The sequence below is a fragment of the Choloepus didactylus genome, chromosome 1, assembly GCF_015220235.1.
Source record: "Choloepus didactylus isolate mChoDid1 chromosome 1, mChoDid1.pri, whole genome shotgun sequence".
NCBI classification, from domain to species: Eukaryota; Metazoa; Chordata; class Mammalia; order Pilosa; family Megalonychidae; genus Choloepus; species Choloepus didactylus.
In genome coordinates, this window is record NC_051307.1 from 11478273 (window position 1) to 11496502 (window position 18230).

Consider the following 18230-nt stretch of genomic DNA (forward strand, 5'->3'; position numbering starts at 1 on the left):
ATAAAATGGGCAAAAGATATGAAAAGACAGTTCTCTGAAGAGGAAATACAAATGGCCAAGAAACACATGAAAAAATGTTCAGCTTCACTAGCTATTAGAGAGATGCAAATTAAGACCACAATGAGATACCATCTAACACCGGTTAGAATGGCTGCCATTAAACAAACAGGAAACTACAAATGCTGGAGGGGATGTGGAGAAATTGGAACTCTTATTCATTGTTGGTGGGACTGTATAATGGTTCAGCCACTCTGGAAGTCAGTCTGGCAGTTCCTTAGAAAACTAGAGATAGAGCTACCATTCGATCCAGCGATTGCACTTCTCGGTATATACCCGGAAGATCGGAAAGCAGTGACACGAACAGATATCTGCACGCCAATGTTCATAGCAGCATTATTCACAATTGCCAAGAGATGGAAACAACCCAAATGTCCTTCAACAGATGAGTGGATAAATAAAATGTGGTATATACACACGATGGAATACTACGCGGCAGTAAGAAGGAACGATCTGGTGAAACATATGACAACATGGATGAACCTTGAAGACATAATGCTGAGCGAAATAAGCCAGGCACAAAAAGAGAAATATTATATGCTACCACTAATGTGAACTTTGAAAAATGTAAAACAAATGGTTTATAATGTAGAATGTAGGGGAACTAGCAGTAGAGAGCAATTAAGGAAGGGGGAACAATAATCCAAGAAGAACAGATAAGCTATTTAACGTTCTGGGGATGCCCAGAAATGACTATGGTCTGTTAATTTCTGATGGATGTAGTAGGAACAAGTTCACTGAAATGTTGCTATAGTATGTAACTTTCTTGGGGTAAAGTAGGAACATGTTGGAAGTTAAGCAGTTATCTTAGGTTAGTTGTCTTTTTCTTACTCCCTTGCTATGGTCTCTTTGAAATGTTCTTTTATTGTATGTTTGTTTTCTTTTTAACTTTTTTTTCATACAGTTGATTTGAAAAAAGAAGGGAAAGTTAAAAAAAAAAAAAAAAAGAAAGAAAAAAGACAAACAAGGAAAAAAAAAAAAAAAAAAGATGTAGTGCCCCCTTGAGGAGCCTGTGGAGAATGCAGGGGTATTCGCCTACCCCACCTCCATGGTTGCTAATATGACCACAGACATAGGGGACTGGTGGTTTGATGGGTTGAGCCCTCTACCATAAGTTTTACCCTTGGGAAGACGGTTGCTGCAAAGGAGAGGCTAGGCCTCCCTGTATTTGTGCCTAAGAGTCTCCTCCTGAATGCCTCTTTGTTGCTCAGATGTGGCCCTCTCTCTCTAGCTAAGCCAACTTGAAAGGTGAAATCACTGCCCTCCCCCCTACGTGGGATCAGACACCCAGGGAAGTGAATCTCCCTGGCAACGTGGAATATGACTCCCGGGGAGGAATGTAGACCCGGCATCGTGGGATGGAGAACATCTTCTTGACCAAAAGGGGGATGTGAAAGGAAATGAAATAAGCTTCAGTGGCAGAGAGATTCCAAAACGAGCCGAGAGATCACTCTGGTGGGCACTCTTACGCACACTTTAGACAACCTTTTTTAGGTTCTAAAGAATTGGGGTAGCTGGTGGTGGATACCTGAAACTATTAAACTACAACCCAGAACCCATGAATCTCGAAGACAGTTGTATAAAAATGTAGCTTATGAGGGGTGACAGTGGGATTGGGAATGCCATAAGGACCAAACTCCACTTTGTCTAGTTTATGGATCGATGTGTAGAAAAGTAGGGGAAGCAAACAAACAGACAAAGGTACCTAGTGTTCTTTTTTACTTCAATTGCTCTTTTTCACTCTAATTATTATTCTTGTTATTTTTGTGTGTGTGCTAATGAAGGTGTCAGGGATTGATTTAGGTGATGAATGTACAACTATGTAATGGTACTGTAAACAATCGAAAGTACAATTTGTTTTGTATGACTGCGTGGTATGTGAATATATCTCAATAAAATGATGATTAAAAAAAAAAAAAAAAAAATCACAATCTCTGGAGGTAGGACACAAGTATTGGTAGTTTTTTAAGTCCCCCCAGTGGTTTCAACATGCAGACAAGTTTCGGAACCTTGGCTCTAATCAGAATTCAGAGATGAAATAAAGCATCACAAAATCAGGAGCACAGAAATCACCAATGTTGCTATCATACCCTTCAATTAAAAGCTTTGTCAAACATACCTGGTGTGAAAAGCAAAGATCCATCAGGAGTAAAACTGAGTCTACGAAAGAATGATTTCATGCTGTCATCATGAAACATCCGGTAACTTCTTGCCTATGGCATACCAAGTTTAATATTATTCCAAATCTTTATATTCACAAGAAAAGCTTACCAACTCCTGCATTTTATCTTTACATATTACCGTTTATTATGTAAAGCTAAACAAACATATCACAAATCAAATAATCATGCAAGACTACAAGAGTAATCATTCATGAAAACCAATCACCCATTTCTGTTAATAAGACTATACATGTGTGTGTGTGTGTGTGTGTGTGTGTATCCATGTACATGTATTTGGGTTTCTACCATTATAAAAAGCAAAAACAAAAATTCTGTAAGAACACATACTACACTGTTAACAGTAGTTTCCTGGGGAATGAGACTGGGGGGAGAGCACGAAGAAGACTGGCCTTCTTTTGCTTTTTACCTATGTGTATACATCTAGAATTTCAAATGAATAAATATTTTTAAAAAATAAAACGGTAAATTATTAAACTAGTAATCGTCATCTTTTCAAATCATATTTCTTGAACACCTGTGTGTAACAGTTTTTGCTACCATTTATTAACACTTTATAAACATTACACTTTTAATTCTCAAAACCCTAGAAGGATAATTACATGGAACTTTGACTAGGAAGTGAGATCTGGTAGATTTGTACAGGTTAGCGTGAAACCTGGATAATCCCAAAGTAATTTCGGTAGAGAATAAAAATATATTTGCAGGGCCACCCTGAGGAACTGGGGAAAAATGTGGAAATGTTGGGCTTCCCCACCTGCATTATTACTGATATTCTCACAAACACTGAGGACTAACAATTTAGTAGGCTGATCCCTCGATCTTGGGGCTTGCCCTCATGAAGCTAGTTACTGCAAAAGAGAGGCTAAGACTACTTATAATTTTGCCTAAGAGTCTCCCCCAGAGAACCTCTTTGTTGCTCAGATGTGGCCCTCTCTCTCTAAGCCCACTCGGCAGGTGAACTCACTACCCTCCCCACTATGTGGTACATGACTCCAGGGGTGTCAATCTCCCTGGCAATGAGGGACATGACTCCAGGGGATGAGCCTGGACCTGGCATCGTGGGACTGAGAAAATCTTCTTGACCTAAAGGGGGCAGCGAAATGAAACAAAGTTTCAGTAGCTGAGAGATTTCAAGTGGAGTTGAGGAGTCACTCCGGAGGGCATTCTTATGTGCTATATAGCTATCCCTTTTTAGTTTACTGTATTGGAATAGCTAGAATGAAATACCTGAAACTATTGATCTGCAACCCAGTAGCCTTGATTCTTAAAGACAGTTGCACAACTATATAGCTTACAAGGTGTGACTGTGTAAGTATGATAACCTTGTGGCTCACGCTCCCTTTACCCAGTGTACGGACAGATGAGTAGAAAAATGGGGACAAAAATTAAAATGAAAAATGGAGTGGGATGGGGGGGACGGAATGCTTTGGGTGTTCTTTTTTACTTTTATTTTTATTCTTATTTTCATTCTTTTTGGAGTAAGGAAAATGTTCAAAAATTGATTGTGGTGATGACTGCACAACTATATGATGGTACTGTGAACAACTGATTGTGCACCGTGGATGACTGTATGGTATGTGAATATATCTCAATAAAACTAAATTTAAAAACAAAACAAAAACCCTAGAGAGTAGGTATTATTATCGCTAGTTTACAGAGGTGACATCTCAGCATTAAGTTGGCTCACTGCTCATACTGGTACCCCAGTACTGGCTTTGCATCAAGCCCTCTGTTTCAATAACTGACTTCCTCCCTGCTTTGGCTAAGTGCTTGCCTCAGTATGCTTGATTGCTCTAGGACAAGTGTCCTATTTTTCAGTTCTTTCAGCATCCAGTTCTTTCAAAGACAAAAATCCTTATTCCTAAATGCCAGCCTCACAGCTGAGTCTCTACCATCTGCTACTTCTCTACCTACCTACCTAGATGGAGTACTGCCTGCTGTCAAATGGCCCAATGTTCTACCCACCTGTCTTCCTGTGCCTAGTGCTGGGATCTTTCTAGATCAATAGTTCTCAACCTTCGCTATACCTTAGAATCAAATAAGATTTTTTAAAATATGTATTTTATATATATACATATATATATGGCAAAACATTGCTCTATTCACAAACAAAAAAGGTGGAAACAACCCAAATGTCCATCAATTGATGAATGTATAAATAAAATGCGGTATATCCATACAATGGAATATTATTCAGCCATAAAAAGGAATGAAGTGCTGACACTTGCTACAACATGGATGAACCTTGAAAATATTCTAAGAGAAAGAAGCCAAATAGAAAAGGTCACATATTGTGTGATTCTATTTTCATGTAATGTCCAGAACAGGTAAATCCACAGAGACAGAGGCAGACTGGTGATTGCCAGGAGTAAGGGAAAGAAGGGAAGGGGAAGAAACTATTTAAGGAGTATGGGATTTCCCTTTGATGAAATGTTTTGGAGCCAGATAGAAGTAATGGTTGTACAACGCAATGAATATACTAAATGCCAATGAACTGTTCATTTTAAAATGGTTAATTTTATGTTATGTATCTGAAAAAGGAATTTTATATATATGTGTGTGTATATATATATATATATAATAAAAATAGAATAAACAAAGAAATTTGGAAGAATCTCAAAAATTTATATGGAAAAATAAATGCAGGAATTTAAAAACACAGTGCGCAAACCCTACCTACGTCAAACCATGTCAATCAGATGCCTTGGGGTGGGGCCCAGGTAATCATGTTTTCCAGTGCTTCCCAGGTGATTCCAGAGTACAACCGGGGATAAAACCAGGATCCTCCATCATCAGCTGTCCCCTATCTCCCAGACTTCCCCATGTCCACGTGTACCAGCCTACCACACTAACTGACTATCCAAGATGAAGCCTCATTGTAATTCAAATGTCCTCAAATTCGGATGACCAGGGATTTAGCTACAAGGATATGGGAGGAGCTCGGCACTGCCTAAGTCTCAGTGAAAGCACTGCTGAAATGGGACATTAAAGTATTCATACCTCGCCTTCAGCCCCTATTCCAGATAGCATCTTTGAAACATTAAAGGCCACACGCTTCTTCTGTGTGCTGTACACCCGCAGCACCCTATGGAAAGAACAAAAGTCTTCTAGTAAATAAATTCTGTTTCACATAAAAACAACCTGTTACCAAAACTGAAGATGACAATTTTTAGACTGCAAAATCATTTACTTTCACACTTAACTAATTATGACATTGATGATATTAAAGATATTAACAATCTATAAGATATTACTAATGAAGTATGGAAATATGCCATAATTTGATTTTTTTTATTCAATGTTTTGAATTCTCAAATAAGAGGTACTAAGGTCTGGCCTCATATTTCAGGTCTTGGATAGTCAGTCCAGTGAAAATTTGTATAACTGCAGAAAAATTTACTTTGTGTTGAACCATCTCACTCTCGGGATTTTCAAGAGTAAGGAAAACACCAAAAGCCAATTTGGTTGCTGATAATTCATATTATTCCCACTAGCTAATTGAACTGTTTCACTCCTGAATGCCTGAATAAAACACATACATCAGAAAATAAATGGCACCTGGAATATAACAGAAGTTTCCATGAAAATTAAACATTGATTCTTCTACACTGCTTTTATTCCATGGCAATCATAATATCAATCTGTTAATATTCCAAGTAGTTGCATAAATATTCAGAAGGACTATTTAACTGCTAAGTAATATATCTGTGACACCTGATTTTTTTTTATATTTTATTTTGAAATAAATTCAAAGTTATAGGAACAGTTGCAAAAACAGTACAAACCCCATACACTGAACTCCAGCATACCCTGACCCCGCTCCCCCGATACCCCAGTCCACCAACTTTAACATGCTGTCACATTGCTATTTCTTTCCCTCCCTCCTTCCCTCCCTATTATCCATCATCTATTGCTCTGTCTTCTGAACATATGAGAGCTAGCTGCACACATCCTTGAACAAACACTATAATTCACATATACAATTCCCATGAAGAAGAACATTCTTTTATGCAATCCCATTAAACGCAGCTAAGAAGTACAAGAGATTCAACATTGATACAAAGCTTACATTCTGTATTTCCTTTTCCTTATGTCTCAGCTGTGTCCCTTTGAGCCTCCTGTCCTCCATCCTCAGTTCCTATCCAGGGTCATCCTAGGCATTCAATTGTCATCTATTTAGACTGTCTTTCCCCGCCCCCCTCAATTGTGGAAACATGTATACAGCCTAAATTTTCCCATTCTGCCCCCTCCCTAGCATTCCATTAGTGGGATTAATCACATTTAGAATGTTGTAATGCTATCACCTTCCCACCATCCATTACTAGAAATTTCCCTTCACCTCAAACAGCATACATTTCTTAAGACCCCATTACCCCTTCCCCCCATTTCTTTACTTAACCCATACTCTACTTTTCATCTCTATGGTCATATTCTCTGATAATTTCTTTATGTTTACTGTGGGGCTTAAAATTAACCTCTTAAATCCATAACAATCTTGTTTTTCTTTGATACCAGCTTAACTTCAATAGGACAATAAACTATGTTCCTATACTCCTCCATTCCCACACCATTATATAGTTCTTGTCAAAAATTACATATTTTACATTGAGTTCAAAACCACTGATTTGTCATTAGAGTTTGTGTATTTTATATCATGTAGGAAGTAAACAGTGGAGTTACAATTCAAAAATTATTGACTTCTATTTGTATTCCATTGTGGTCAGAGAATGTGCTTTGAATATATTCATTTTTTTTTCTTTTTAATTTACTGAGGCTTGTTTTACGTCCCAGCATATGGTCCATTCTGGAGAAAGATCCGTGATCACTAGAGAAAAATGAGTGTCCCGGTGATTTGGGATGTAAGGTTCTATATATATCTGTTAAAATTCTCTATATCTCTTTCTCCTTTATTTGTTTCTCTGCCGGTAGGGCTCCCTTTAGTATCTGAAGTAGGGCAGGTCTTTTATTGGCAAACTCTCTCAGCATTTGTTTGTCTGTGAAAAATTTAAGCTCTCCCTCAAATTTGAAGGAGAGTTTTGCTGGATAAAGTATTCTTGGTTGGAATTTTTCTCTCTCAGAATTTTAAATATATCATGCCACTGCCTTCTCGCTTCCATGGTGGCCACTGAGTAGTCCCAACTCAGTCTTATGTTATTTCCTTTGTATGTGGTGAACTGCTTTTCTCTTGCTGCTTTCAGAACTTGCTCCTTCTCTTCAGTATTTGAGAGTCTGATCAGAATATGTCTTGGAGTGGGTTTATTTGGATTTATTCTATTTGGAGTTCGCTGGCATTTATGCTTTGTGTATTTATATTGTGTAGAAGGTTGGGGAAGTTTTCCCCAACAATTTCTTTGAATACTCTTTCTAGACCTTTACCCTTCTCTTCCCCTTCTGGGATACCAATGAGTCTTAAATTTGGACGTTTTATTTTATCTATCGTATCCCTGAGATCCATTTCAATTTTTTCGATTTTTTTCTCCATTCTTTCCTTTGTTCTTTCATTTTCTGTTCTGTGGACTTCTAGGATACTGAGTCATTGTTCAACTTCCTCTAATCTTGTATTATGAGTATCCAGAGTCTTTTTAATTTGGCCAAGTTTCTTTTATTTCCATAAGATCTTCTATTTTATTTACGCTTGCAATTTCTTCTTTATGCTCTTCTAGGGTCTTCTTTATGTCCCTTATATCCTGTGCCATGGTCTTCTTCATGTCCTTTATATCCTTTGCCATGCTTTTGTTCCTCGATTGTAGTTCTTTGATTAATTGTGCCAAGTACTGTGTCTCTTCTGATATTTTGATTTGGGTGTTTGGGATTGGGTTCTCCATATCATCTGGTTTTATCATATGCATTAAGATTTTCTGTTGTTTTTGGCCTCTTGGCATTTGCTTTGCTTGATAGGTTTCTTCCAAGTTGTAAAAAAAAAAAATACCAATCTAATTTTTCAGAAATACAAGTTGGTGGCATACACTTTCTCTAACTAACCAGCAGATGGCGTCTGCGAGTCACCTATACCCCTCAAGTCAGTTCTCCTCAACTTTGTCTTTGTGGTGTATGGGGAAATGATTCTTGTGGGGTTCAGTTGGTAAACTCAGTTTGGGTGTGTTGTTGGAGCTGTCTGCCCTGAATGTGGGGCGTGTGTCTGGGTGGTTAGGGAGGCAGGGCAGCTTTAATATTCAAACCTCCCAGGTGTTCCCGGAGATTCAAGGCTGTTGCAAGAGTCTAAGCCTTCATTTCAGTTTTGTCCCAGATTTTCTCTGTCGCTGACCCACAAACCACGGCATTGACATAGCGTCCCTGGGTTTTCCGAGCAGGCCCCCTTCTCAGCTGTGATCTTCCAAGACCTCTGCTGAGGGAAGGCTGTGCTACGTCACAAGTGTGTGCTATCCCTCAAGGGAAGCCCCGGGCCACCGGGCCGTGCAGGGGCGCTCTCAGCCTGATGCAAAGATGGCTGAATGGGGCATCTCAACCCTCCCCCCCCTTTTCGCACAGTTCCTCCTTCTCAGCTCCGGGACAACTGGCACGGCTCTGGGCTGTGGGCACGGCCCCGGGCAGGAGTGTCTCCAGCCCACTGGGGAGCCAGCTGCAAGCAGTGGGTTTTTTTTCTCCTTTTGGCTCTCCCCTCCACTGCCCTGGCCCTCAGGGAATCTGCAGCGGGTTATCTTCCATGCCAGACACCAAGAGGTTGGCTCAGCCCGCTCCTGCCATGCTTCACTGCACGGTTCCCACCTTCGCAACTGCAGCCGCTCCTGGGTTTTTCCCCTTTTTTTTTTTTTTTTTTTTTTAAAGAACCAGTCCATCTCCAAACGCCACCCCCTGGCTTACCCACACCGCAGCGCGGCCATGGGTCTTTCAGCCGGCTTACTCACTCATTTCAGAATGCAAACTCCCGGTTTCACCAAGTGCACGGTCTCTGTGGTTCTAGCAGACCTTGTCTAGCTGGTGCATCGCTGAAACCGGTATTCTGGGTCACCTTCTGGTTTTTATCTAGTATTTTTCATGGAGGTGTTTTTTTGCCCTGTCTCACCTAGCTGCCATCTTAGGTTCCCTGACACCTGATTCTTAAAAAACTCTTTGCTCCAAGAACACAAGTAAAAGCATTTTACTGGTAAACATAGCAATAGTAGGACCTGCTTCCAGAAAGAACAAAAATAGTTTGCTTTTTATATCAGTCATTAAAATCATTCTATCAGTCAACTGTAAACAAAAAATAGTCCAGTCCAATGACTCCCAGGGGAATGAAACTCCCTGGTGACGAGGGATACAACTCCCAGGAATGAGCCTGGCCCTGGCATCAAGGGACTGAAAATGCCTTCTTAACCAGAAGGGGGAAAAGAAAGGTAACAAAATAAGGATACAGTGGCTAAGAGATTTCAGATAGAGTTGAGAGGCTATCCCGGAGGTTACCTTTATGCAAGCCCCAGCTAGATATCCCAAATGGCCACAGTATGCCAAGCCCTAACCAACAATAGTCCTGAAATATCTAGGTCCCTATCTGAGATTCTATTAAAGTTTCACTCACTAAGTTTATTTTTCAGAAACTTAAATCTACCAGAGTGCTTCTATGCCAGAGAAGTCCTAAAACCCAGAGGCAACAGCCTCTTTAAGAACAACAATCCAATGCAGCCCATTTTTTTGGATGCTAGGGTATCAGAATAGCTAGAAGGAAATAACTGAAATTGTGGAACTGTAACCCATAACATTCTTGGAAATTTGCTTTCTAACTACCTGTTAAATCATACTTTGAAAGTTATCACTCTTATATATATGTATATATTAAATTTCACAATAAAAAAATCTATTTAAAAAAAAGAGTCCAGTCCCATCACTAAGTACCTCCTCTTGCTTAAGTCATATTAAAAAAGACATTTTCTTTAAAAGTCTCCCATGAAATTCAAATGTACTTCAAAACCTATTTGATGTTAGAAAGCTCTTAGTGCACATATTCATCTACTCAACAAAGGCGTACTAAGTACTAACTTCATGGAAGCCACCGCACCCTAATCAGTTACCATTTCTGGTGGTGAAATCACAGGCCCAACCTAATGCCCCTCCCCTCCTTTCTCCAGTGTACAAATGTTTCCATCTGTTTCCTTTCTGCTGCTGGGGGTAGATGTTAGCTCTAATGTAAAGGCCCAACCATACCTGAAATGCAGAAACTGGAATCAGCAGCCCCAGATGCTTAGCAGGGCCAGAACTCTCCATGGCAGGGCCCCGCCCTCTGGGGGCATGTAAATACTCAACACTCCAACAGCACAGGGTCTCTCCTCTGTGACAAGAAGTGCAGTGTGCAGAGCTGCCATCCACCAACACTGACCCAAGCAGCTGGCCTCCCTAGGAGACCGGCCACACAGGGATCTCTTCCCCTGCTCCTGGGGAACCTCTGTGCTCTGTAAGTAATAAAGTGGTCATTTGCTGGAAGTTTCTATTGTGCCTGAGCCTGTGTTCCCACAACACACTATATAAGAAATTGCTGCACAATTTTTTAATATGTTTTAAGAATAACAGTAAAAGAAAATGCTTTATATCAAAAGAACAAAAGGATCAAAGCTAGACTATGATTTATGTTGGCAATATGGTGATAAAAACACTTCTGCAGAAAATTTCAAGTAAATATAGATGATGGCTATTTGGCAAATACTAACATACCTGTCACAGCTCAGGGTAGCAATATATTGACCCACTGGATCCCAGGTTACTCCTTGTACATAGCTTTTATGTTCATTAAAAATTGAAATCTTTTGTCCTACAAAAAAAAGAACAGAACAGCATTACCAAAAACTGGCCCAACCAAAACTGGTATGCATCATGACTTATAAATTACTTCCTTTATACCATTCCATTATTGAGCAGGTGGAGTGGGGAGGGGCTATTCCAACCCTGTGTTAGGCTCTGGGGACACAGCCTCACACAGTCCCAGACCTCAAGGACTTTAATGAGAGACAGACCCATAAAAAGGCATGTATAATGCAACATGAAAGGACTACAGGGTCACAGAGGAGGAGGGGTTCCCCAAAGCAGCATCCCGTCACACTCAGAATAAAATCCAGAATCCTTCGCATGGTCTGCAAGGCCGCCTGTAGTCTGACCCTCAGTACCTCCTCAACCTCTGACCCTCCCATCCTCCCTCTTGCTTACTCCATCCTTTTCCTGTTCCTTGGACTTGGCAAGCAACTCCTGCCACAGCGTCTATGCATCTGTTGTTCCCACAGGCTGGAACGCTCTTCCCCTAAATCATTCGCATGGCTGGCTCCTCAGCTTCATTCCAGGCTCTGTCCAAATGCCACATGCTTAGAGAAGCTTTCCCTGACCACCCTGTCATTGTCTAACCCCTTCATCGCTATCGCTATCTGACATATGCGTCTGTATATGTGTCTGGCACCCCCACTAGAAAATGGCCCTTTTGCGCTGATTCCAGCACCTGCAATAGGGCCCAGCACAGTGGTAATGTTCAGAGCCATTACACTTGGCTTAAGGAAAGTGCTGGCTGGACAATCCACAAGGACAATGAAAATCTCTAGGACAACGGCTAGACATTGGCCCTCTATCTTGCCAGAATGTGGAGGGCTGATTAGGAAGAGTATGATAGAGACGAGGCAGCATAGAGGATGGTTTAGCTGGATGGCATGGAACTAAAAAGAGCAGATAAAAACGGACTGATACAGTGCTGAGGTGCAAGAGAAAGCCACCTCCTCTTCCTGGCTCCTGACCAGGGCACTTGGGTGGTGGGAGAATTAGCAGCCTGCATGTTAGAGAACACAGAAGAAGAGGTCTGGGAGAAAAATCAAGTTTTAGTTAAGGACTTGAGAGGAATTAACCACATATTTGCTTTTGACATTGCCCTGCTATCTCTTACAGTGTACAATTTCTTACGTGTCTGTGTGTCCTCAGCTAGAGAATATGTTCTTAGAAAGCAGAGAAAATGTCTTTTGCTCTGAGTGGCTTTCCCTGGACTCCTAAAAAGGACATCTGACCCTACTACCCCATCAAGTAGTACTCAATGCTCTATTAAGTATAATGGCTTGTTAATCTTCACACGATCATAAGCTCCATGAAGGCAGGACCAGGCCTGTCCTTCTCACATCTGCATCCCCAAGCATGTACCACTCACTTTGCTTCAGCACCCGTAACTCAGGACACCACTGCTAAGCCTCGTGCATTCTGATTTGGACCCTGTTGAGCCAGCCACCTATTTTAGTTCACTAAAGAAGTTTTTCTTCTGGTCTCTAAAGCTAAAGCAGGTGAAGGTTTTTAGACACTTAAAATATTCCTTCCCCCAGCAATAACAAAAATACATCAGTTACCTTTACTGACATCCCAGATGATAGCTGTGTTATCCACAGAGGCAGAAGCCATTAAATTCCCATCAGTTGCCCAGCAGATATCATATACATCTTCTAAGTGGCCCCTGGAATCAAAATTAAAGAAGAAAAAAGACAATTATGAGCTCAAGGAGGGAAATGCTATCCCAAACTTAAAAGCACACACAGGAGCTATGCAGTAGAATGGAATTCTAGAAATTGCTCCTGGAATGAAATTAACTACAGTTATAATCAACTACTTTTAAGGATATTTCCACATCTTTAAAACTGATTCATTTTAAGGAAAATTTTACATCAGAAACAGGAAATCAGTGTTAGTTATGTTTTTATCCTTTAAAGCTACTCTCTGATGACTGTTCTACATAAGTGAAGGTTTTAAATAAGATAGAAACATCAAAATGCATGTTTAGGCTAACACCCTCAGAGTGCAGACCTAAGTCACCCACCCCCATGCCCTTCACAGGCTACCTCAGGGTTTTTACAACAGTCCAATTCTCCTTATTCAGCTGAGCCTCATCCTCATCCTGGAAAGCAATCTGTTCGGGCTCCTTGTTATCGTTCACTTTCCACAAGAGAATGACAGCATCTGTGGGATGAGCCAATTAACGAGAAGCCATACTTGATTGCAAGCTCTTTCATTTGTACTTTCGGGTATTAAATGACATGTATGTTGTTCAATAGACACTATGGGCACGATAATTTACTCCTAAGAATTTGGACAGGAAAAATAGGTTTGCCTTCTGAACTAAAACTACAAAATCAAACTCATACCAGATCAGAGCTATACAAAGTTGCCTGAAACAGAAGGGTCCCCAGGCCAGCAAACACTGCAAGGTGACTATGTAAACAAATCTAAAGGCAAAACTTATAAATGGCTGAATAGAGAAAAAAAAAAAAAAGCCTCCAATGCAAGGGTTAGCAAATCATTCCTAGCTGTGTAACTTTAAGCAAGTCACTTAACATCTTGATGCCTCACCTGTAAAATGGGGCTAATAATAGCATACCTGCCTCACTGGGCTGTGGTAAAGAGCAGATGAGTTCATATGCACAAGGCACAACACAATGCCTGGTACATGGCAAGCCCCATATAATTGTTAGCTATTATATCCTTTTGGACTCATCAGACACCTTCACCTGATATCATCAATTGTCTGAATCCTCTAACTCCCCACATTCTGACTCCACGCTCACCATGTAACCTTCTCATTATAAGCTGGATTCCCATTTAGGAATCCTCACCAGGAGGAGAGAGAATGAGTCATTTATATGGATATATGTATTCTCACTCTGAATTAATTGGAATCCTGGTTGTATTCCAGAGTCTGGTGAGCTTAGGGGAAAGGAGATGGGCCCTGACAGGTGGACCGGCTTCCCTGAGCTGACTAAAAGCAGGTTTCTGGGACTTCAGGGCTAAGGGACTTTGCACAATGAATGCTGTCCTGTGTAATCTCACAGGAGATAGCCTGCTGGCCTCTCCACCTTTCCCCCCTACACACATACACACACACACAGGTGCAAACACACATGCAAACACACCCTGAATATTAGGGTGCTGACATCAAGACCCAACCATGTCTCTTCTCCTCTGTCTCCGAAAAAAAAACTAACATTTCTATTTTATTTTGTACTGGCTTTGAGGCCATTTTAATGTGAAAGCATGATCAAAAGACTTAATTTTTCTGTATCGTTTTATCCCATTTAAGCACAAGCAGAAAATATGAATCAAACTGCTCCCTTCAAACACACACATCTCACATGGCCAACTAGAAGAAATTCTCTAAGCCAATTAATTAATTAATTACACAGAGACACGGAACTGACTCTGATCTCTACAGATACCAAACTAGCAATCAAACTAGGCCACAACAGCTGCCTTGGGACGCTGCTAGAACAGCCTGAACCTTCCTCCTTGTCTGCAAACCAGCCCAAAAGGAGCAAGTGGGAAAAGAGTCATCTTCAAACAAGTCTTCCCAGATTAAGCTTCTTGTCCAGTACCGTGACTCTGACACTCTTCCCAGAATCTTATTTTACTAAACTATCTAAATAGCAGATTAAAGGAGCCAGCTGACCTCTAAAATGAAAGAGCATATCCAGCTCAAATCTCATTGTTTGACGTGAGACATCCAGGTATATGGTTTCTACAGAGTTTGTGAAATACAACAATACTCACCATCTCCTCCTGATGCTAAAATTTCCCCATTTGGAGAAAAACGCACAACATTGACGGCTTTGGTATGGCGAGCAAGATTGGACAAAAACTCCACGATGGCCTTTCCATCTGGTCCTTTTTCTACTTTCCAGATCTGTTCAAATCAAAACATTCATTCAGGAAACATACACTGAGCAGTTACTGTATTCGCATGCTAAAACAGTGTAAGCCTACTTTCAGGAAGAAACATCTAGCTTTTTGAAGCATAAAATGAAAGAACCCTTCCCATCTGAAACATAAACCAAGATCCCCATTGCTTGCTGTCTCCCTCCTGCCTTTTTCTGGTGAACTGTTCCCCAAAAGCAACATGGCTCAGGATTCTAAAATAATGGGGTTGCAGTTACATCCGTCTAGGGAACTTGATTCAAATAAGAAATTGGCTCTTTTGCTTTCATTGTTCATTCAAGGCCCTGGAATTTATCCTTCTGGCCAAGTAGTTTCTTTTTTTGTCGACATTAGTTGTTCTGTTTTTTATTGTGGTAACATATATACAACACAGAAATTTCCCGTTTTAACCATTTTTCAGTGGTATTAATTACATTCACAATGTTGTACTACTCTCACTGCCACCCATTACCAAGACTTTTTCAGGACCCCAAAGAGAAACTGTGCACAGTAAGCAACAACTACCCCCCACCCACGCACACACACCTCTTCCTCCCTCCCCTGGTAAACTCTAGGCCACCTTCTGTTGACGTTAGTTTTAAATAAAATTATGAAGAACGCTGCTCAAGGAGGGCCCCTGCGGTCCCCATCCCCGCCGCGATCTACCCGCACTGCCGTGTCCACCCCCGCCGACGCCAGCCTGTGGATCCGCCCGGCCGCCGCGTGCTGGAAGTCCAGGCTGTACACCGGCTCCTTGTTGTGCCAGGCAATTTCACAGGTGATGACTTTCATCCTCCTGGGTCCCGAAGGGCAAAAAAATTCCTCGGGCAGGCTGCTTCTCCCAGTGCCGGCGGAAAGCTGGAAAGCATTGCACAGTAACATCTGAGCAGCAAACGTGCATTCGGGACCGCTTGCTCCGAGCCAGGAACCCAGGCTGACATTTAAAATGCTCGCGATATCGGGAAAGATGTTCCAGTTGGCATCTGATGTAACGCCCAGGAGTCCCACCCCACGCTTCGCTGAGCCCGGGCCTCTAGCAGTTTAGGACTCTCCGGCTGCGCCCGGGAGGATGAACCCCCCAGGAAGGGACGACCGGGGGCCCGGGCCGGGCTGCGCGCCCCGCCCCGCCTGATGGGGCCGCGGGGTGCGCCTGGACACCCAGGGGCGGCCCCGAGGGGAAGGACACGGGGTCGCAAGGGCGGGAGAAAGGGGACCCCCCTTCCTCGAATGGGCGCGGGGCCTTGGAGGCCGAGACCCGGCCTGGGGGGAGGAGGCCGCGCAGGGCCGGGGCCTAGGGCGGGCACCTGGAGGCCGAACGCGCACCGCCGGGAGCCATCCAGGGGCCCCGCGGCCCGGCCGCCCCACAGTTGAGCACCTCTCACCCGGACCCGGCCGCTAGAACCGCGGGGACCGCGGGGCCGGCGCGGAAAGCCGTACCTGTAGTGAAAGGTCAGTCAGCAGCGCCGCCACCTCCCGCTGCCGAGCGCGCTGTTTCCCGCGCAGCGTAGGCCCCGCCCCTGTGGGCGGGTCTCTGGCGCGCCCCGCCCACTCCGGGCTTCGCCCCGCCCCGGCCGCAGAGGCTGGTCCAGCAGCATTGCCCAGCTCCTGCCGCCGATTCATTGATTTCCCCTCTGCTGGGCCGAGGCCAGCGTGGATGAATGGGTGCGTTCATCGATCCACTCGTCCAATCACTATTCCCTTGTTGATTCATCCTGTTAGTAAATATTTACCGAGCATCTGCTATGTTTAGCTGGCGCTGGACACCCAGTGGAGAGCGGAAGCAGTCACCGACGTGCCTTGAGGGAATTTACAGTTGGGTAAAAGGAAAAGAAGAGCCCCTCACCCCCTGCAGGACCCGTGTGAGACCTGCTCAGGGCTTCCAAATTGTCGTTCGTTCACTGATGCAGATAGTATTTGAGAGATGTTCGCTGTATCAGTCTCTGGGATTTCAAACAATGATAAAACAGTCCAATTTCGGATCTCCCCAGTCATGTGCACAATTATAATAAAAGATAACATGAAAAAGAATGAGAGGAACGGTGTGCTCTGGCAATTCCCAGGACGAGGTCATTTAGGATTTGAAGGCCCCAAGAAGGTTAAAAGTTGGCTTAAATTTAGGATGGGCTTTGGGTGATAGCATTTTGGGTGAGCAGCCCCAGGAAATAGGGGATCTCAAGCTAAAGACACTGCAGCAGGGACATAAGAGGCACAAGGGGACCAGCGAGAGGCGTGACAAAGACGGATGGGTAGAGCAATGACCTGGCCTTGGGATGTGAACGAGCAGTTGGTATGGATGTCTGGATTTCAATGGCAATTTTAATTCTCATTTTAAATTAATTAGAATCCCTGTTGCATGCATGAGTCTGGTGAGCTTGACTGAGATGTGATTGGACCTGACATGCACCTGCTCTCCATGTGCTGATTAAAAGCAGGTTTCTGGATTTGGACACAGAGACAGACACAAGAGAAGACAGACCTGTGATGAAGGAGACAGAAATTGAAGTGCTGCAACTTCAAGCCAAGAATTGCCAACAAACCACCAGAAGCTAGGAGGAAGCAAGGAAGGATTCGCCCCTCTATGGTTCAGATGGAGCATGGCCTTGCCAAAACCTTGATTTCAGACTTCCAGGCTCCAGAACCATAAGACAATAAATTTCTGTTGTTTAAAAAAAAAAAAAAAAAAACTGTATTAAAAAAAAAAAAGCAAATGAACAATGGGGGGAGCACGGAGGGGAATGGGATGTTTTGGATGTTCTTTTTAATTTTAATTTGTATTTTATTTTTTGAAGTAATGAAAATATTCAAAGATTGGTTGAGGTTAAACACAGAGAGCTGACGTTAAATAGCTGTTGCATGGTCGAGCTGGTTGCTCCAAAGCCCATGACACGATCTCAAGCTATCAATCAGTTATGTTGCCCCCTGCTGGGGAACACAGATCTCAGGCAGGTACATATGCATACGCTGCAGACATAATCTATTGGTCCTAATGGAAAGCAACCACTTTTGGATGCACCAGTGGCCAAGAGGGTAGCCTTGGTAAGGAAACTCTTGGTAAGCAAAAGGGATGCTTGATATTGGCGATGTCCAAGGTCCCATTTGTGTTGTCTTGAGGAAAGTGTGAATGTATGACAATCAGAAAGAAGGTAGCAGTTCCCAGGGACAGTAAAGTAACAGTTTGAGGGGAATCAGAGCAGGAAGAAAGCCAGGCAGCCAGAAGAAAGCTGAATCCCTAGTGCCACAGAGTTCCCTGGTGGCCAGGTCCCCAGAGCTGCCCTTGAGACCTCACACCTGCTGTTGATGTATTCTCAACAGTGATGAAATGTGTTCTGCTTCCACATTAGGCTTGGCTGGGCGACC

General features: G+C 42.7%; 1 protein-coding gene across 1 annotated transcript in view; it reads right to left on the minus strand.

The window, feature by feature from the left end:
- CHAF1B (chromatin assembly factor 1 subunit B) overlaps window positions 1–15720 on the minus strand; it is a 38435-nt gene extending 22715 nt beyond the window's left edge. The window contains exons 1-7 of the mRNA XM_037797888.1: window positions 15540–15720; window positions 14730–14862; window positions 13028–13145; window positions 12542–12645; window positions 10887–10983; window positions 5241–5325; window positions 2177–2270 (exon numbers count right to left, since the gene is read on the minus strand). Of these exons, the coding sequence (XP_037653816.1) occupies window positions 2177–2270; window positions 5241–5325; window positions 10887–10983; window positions 12542–12645; window positions 13028–13145; window positions 14730–14862; window positions 15540–15665 (757 nt within the window). The 5' untranslated portion in view covers window positions 15666–15720. The remainder of the gene's footprint in view (window positions 1–2176; window positions 2271–5240; window positions 5326–10886; window positions 10984–12541; window positions 12646–13027; window positions 13146–14729; window positions 14863–15539) is intronic.
- Between the last annotated feature and the right edge of the window lie 2510 nt (window positions 15721–18230).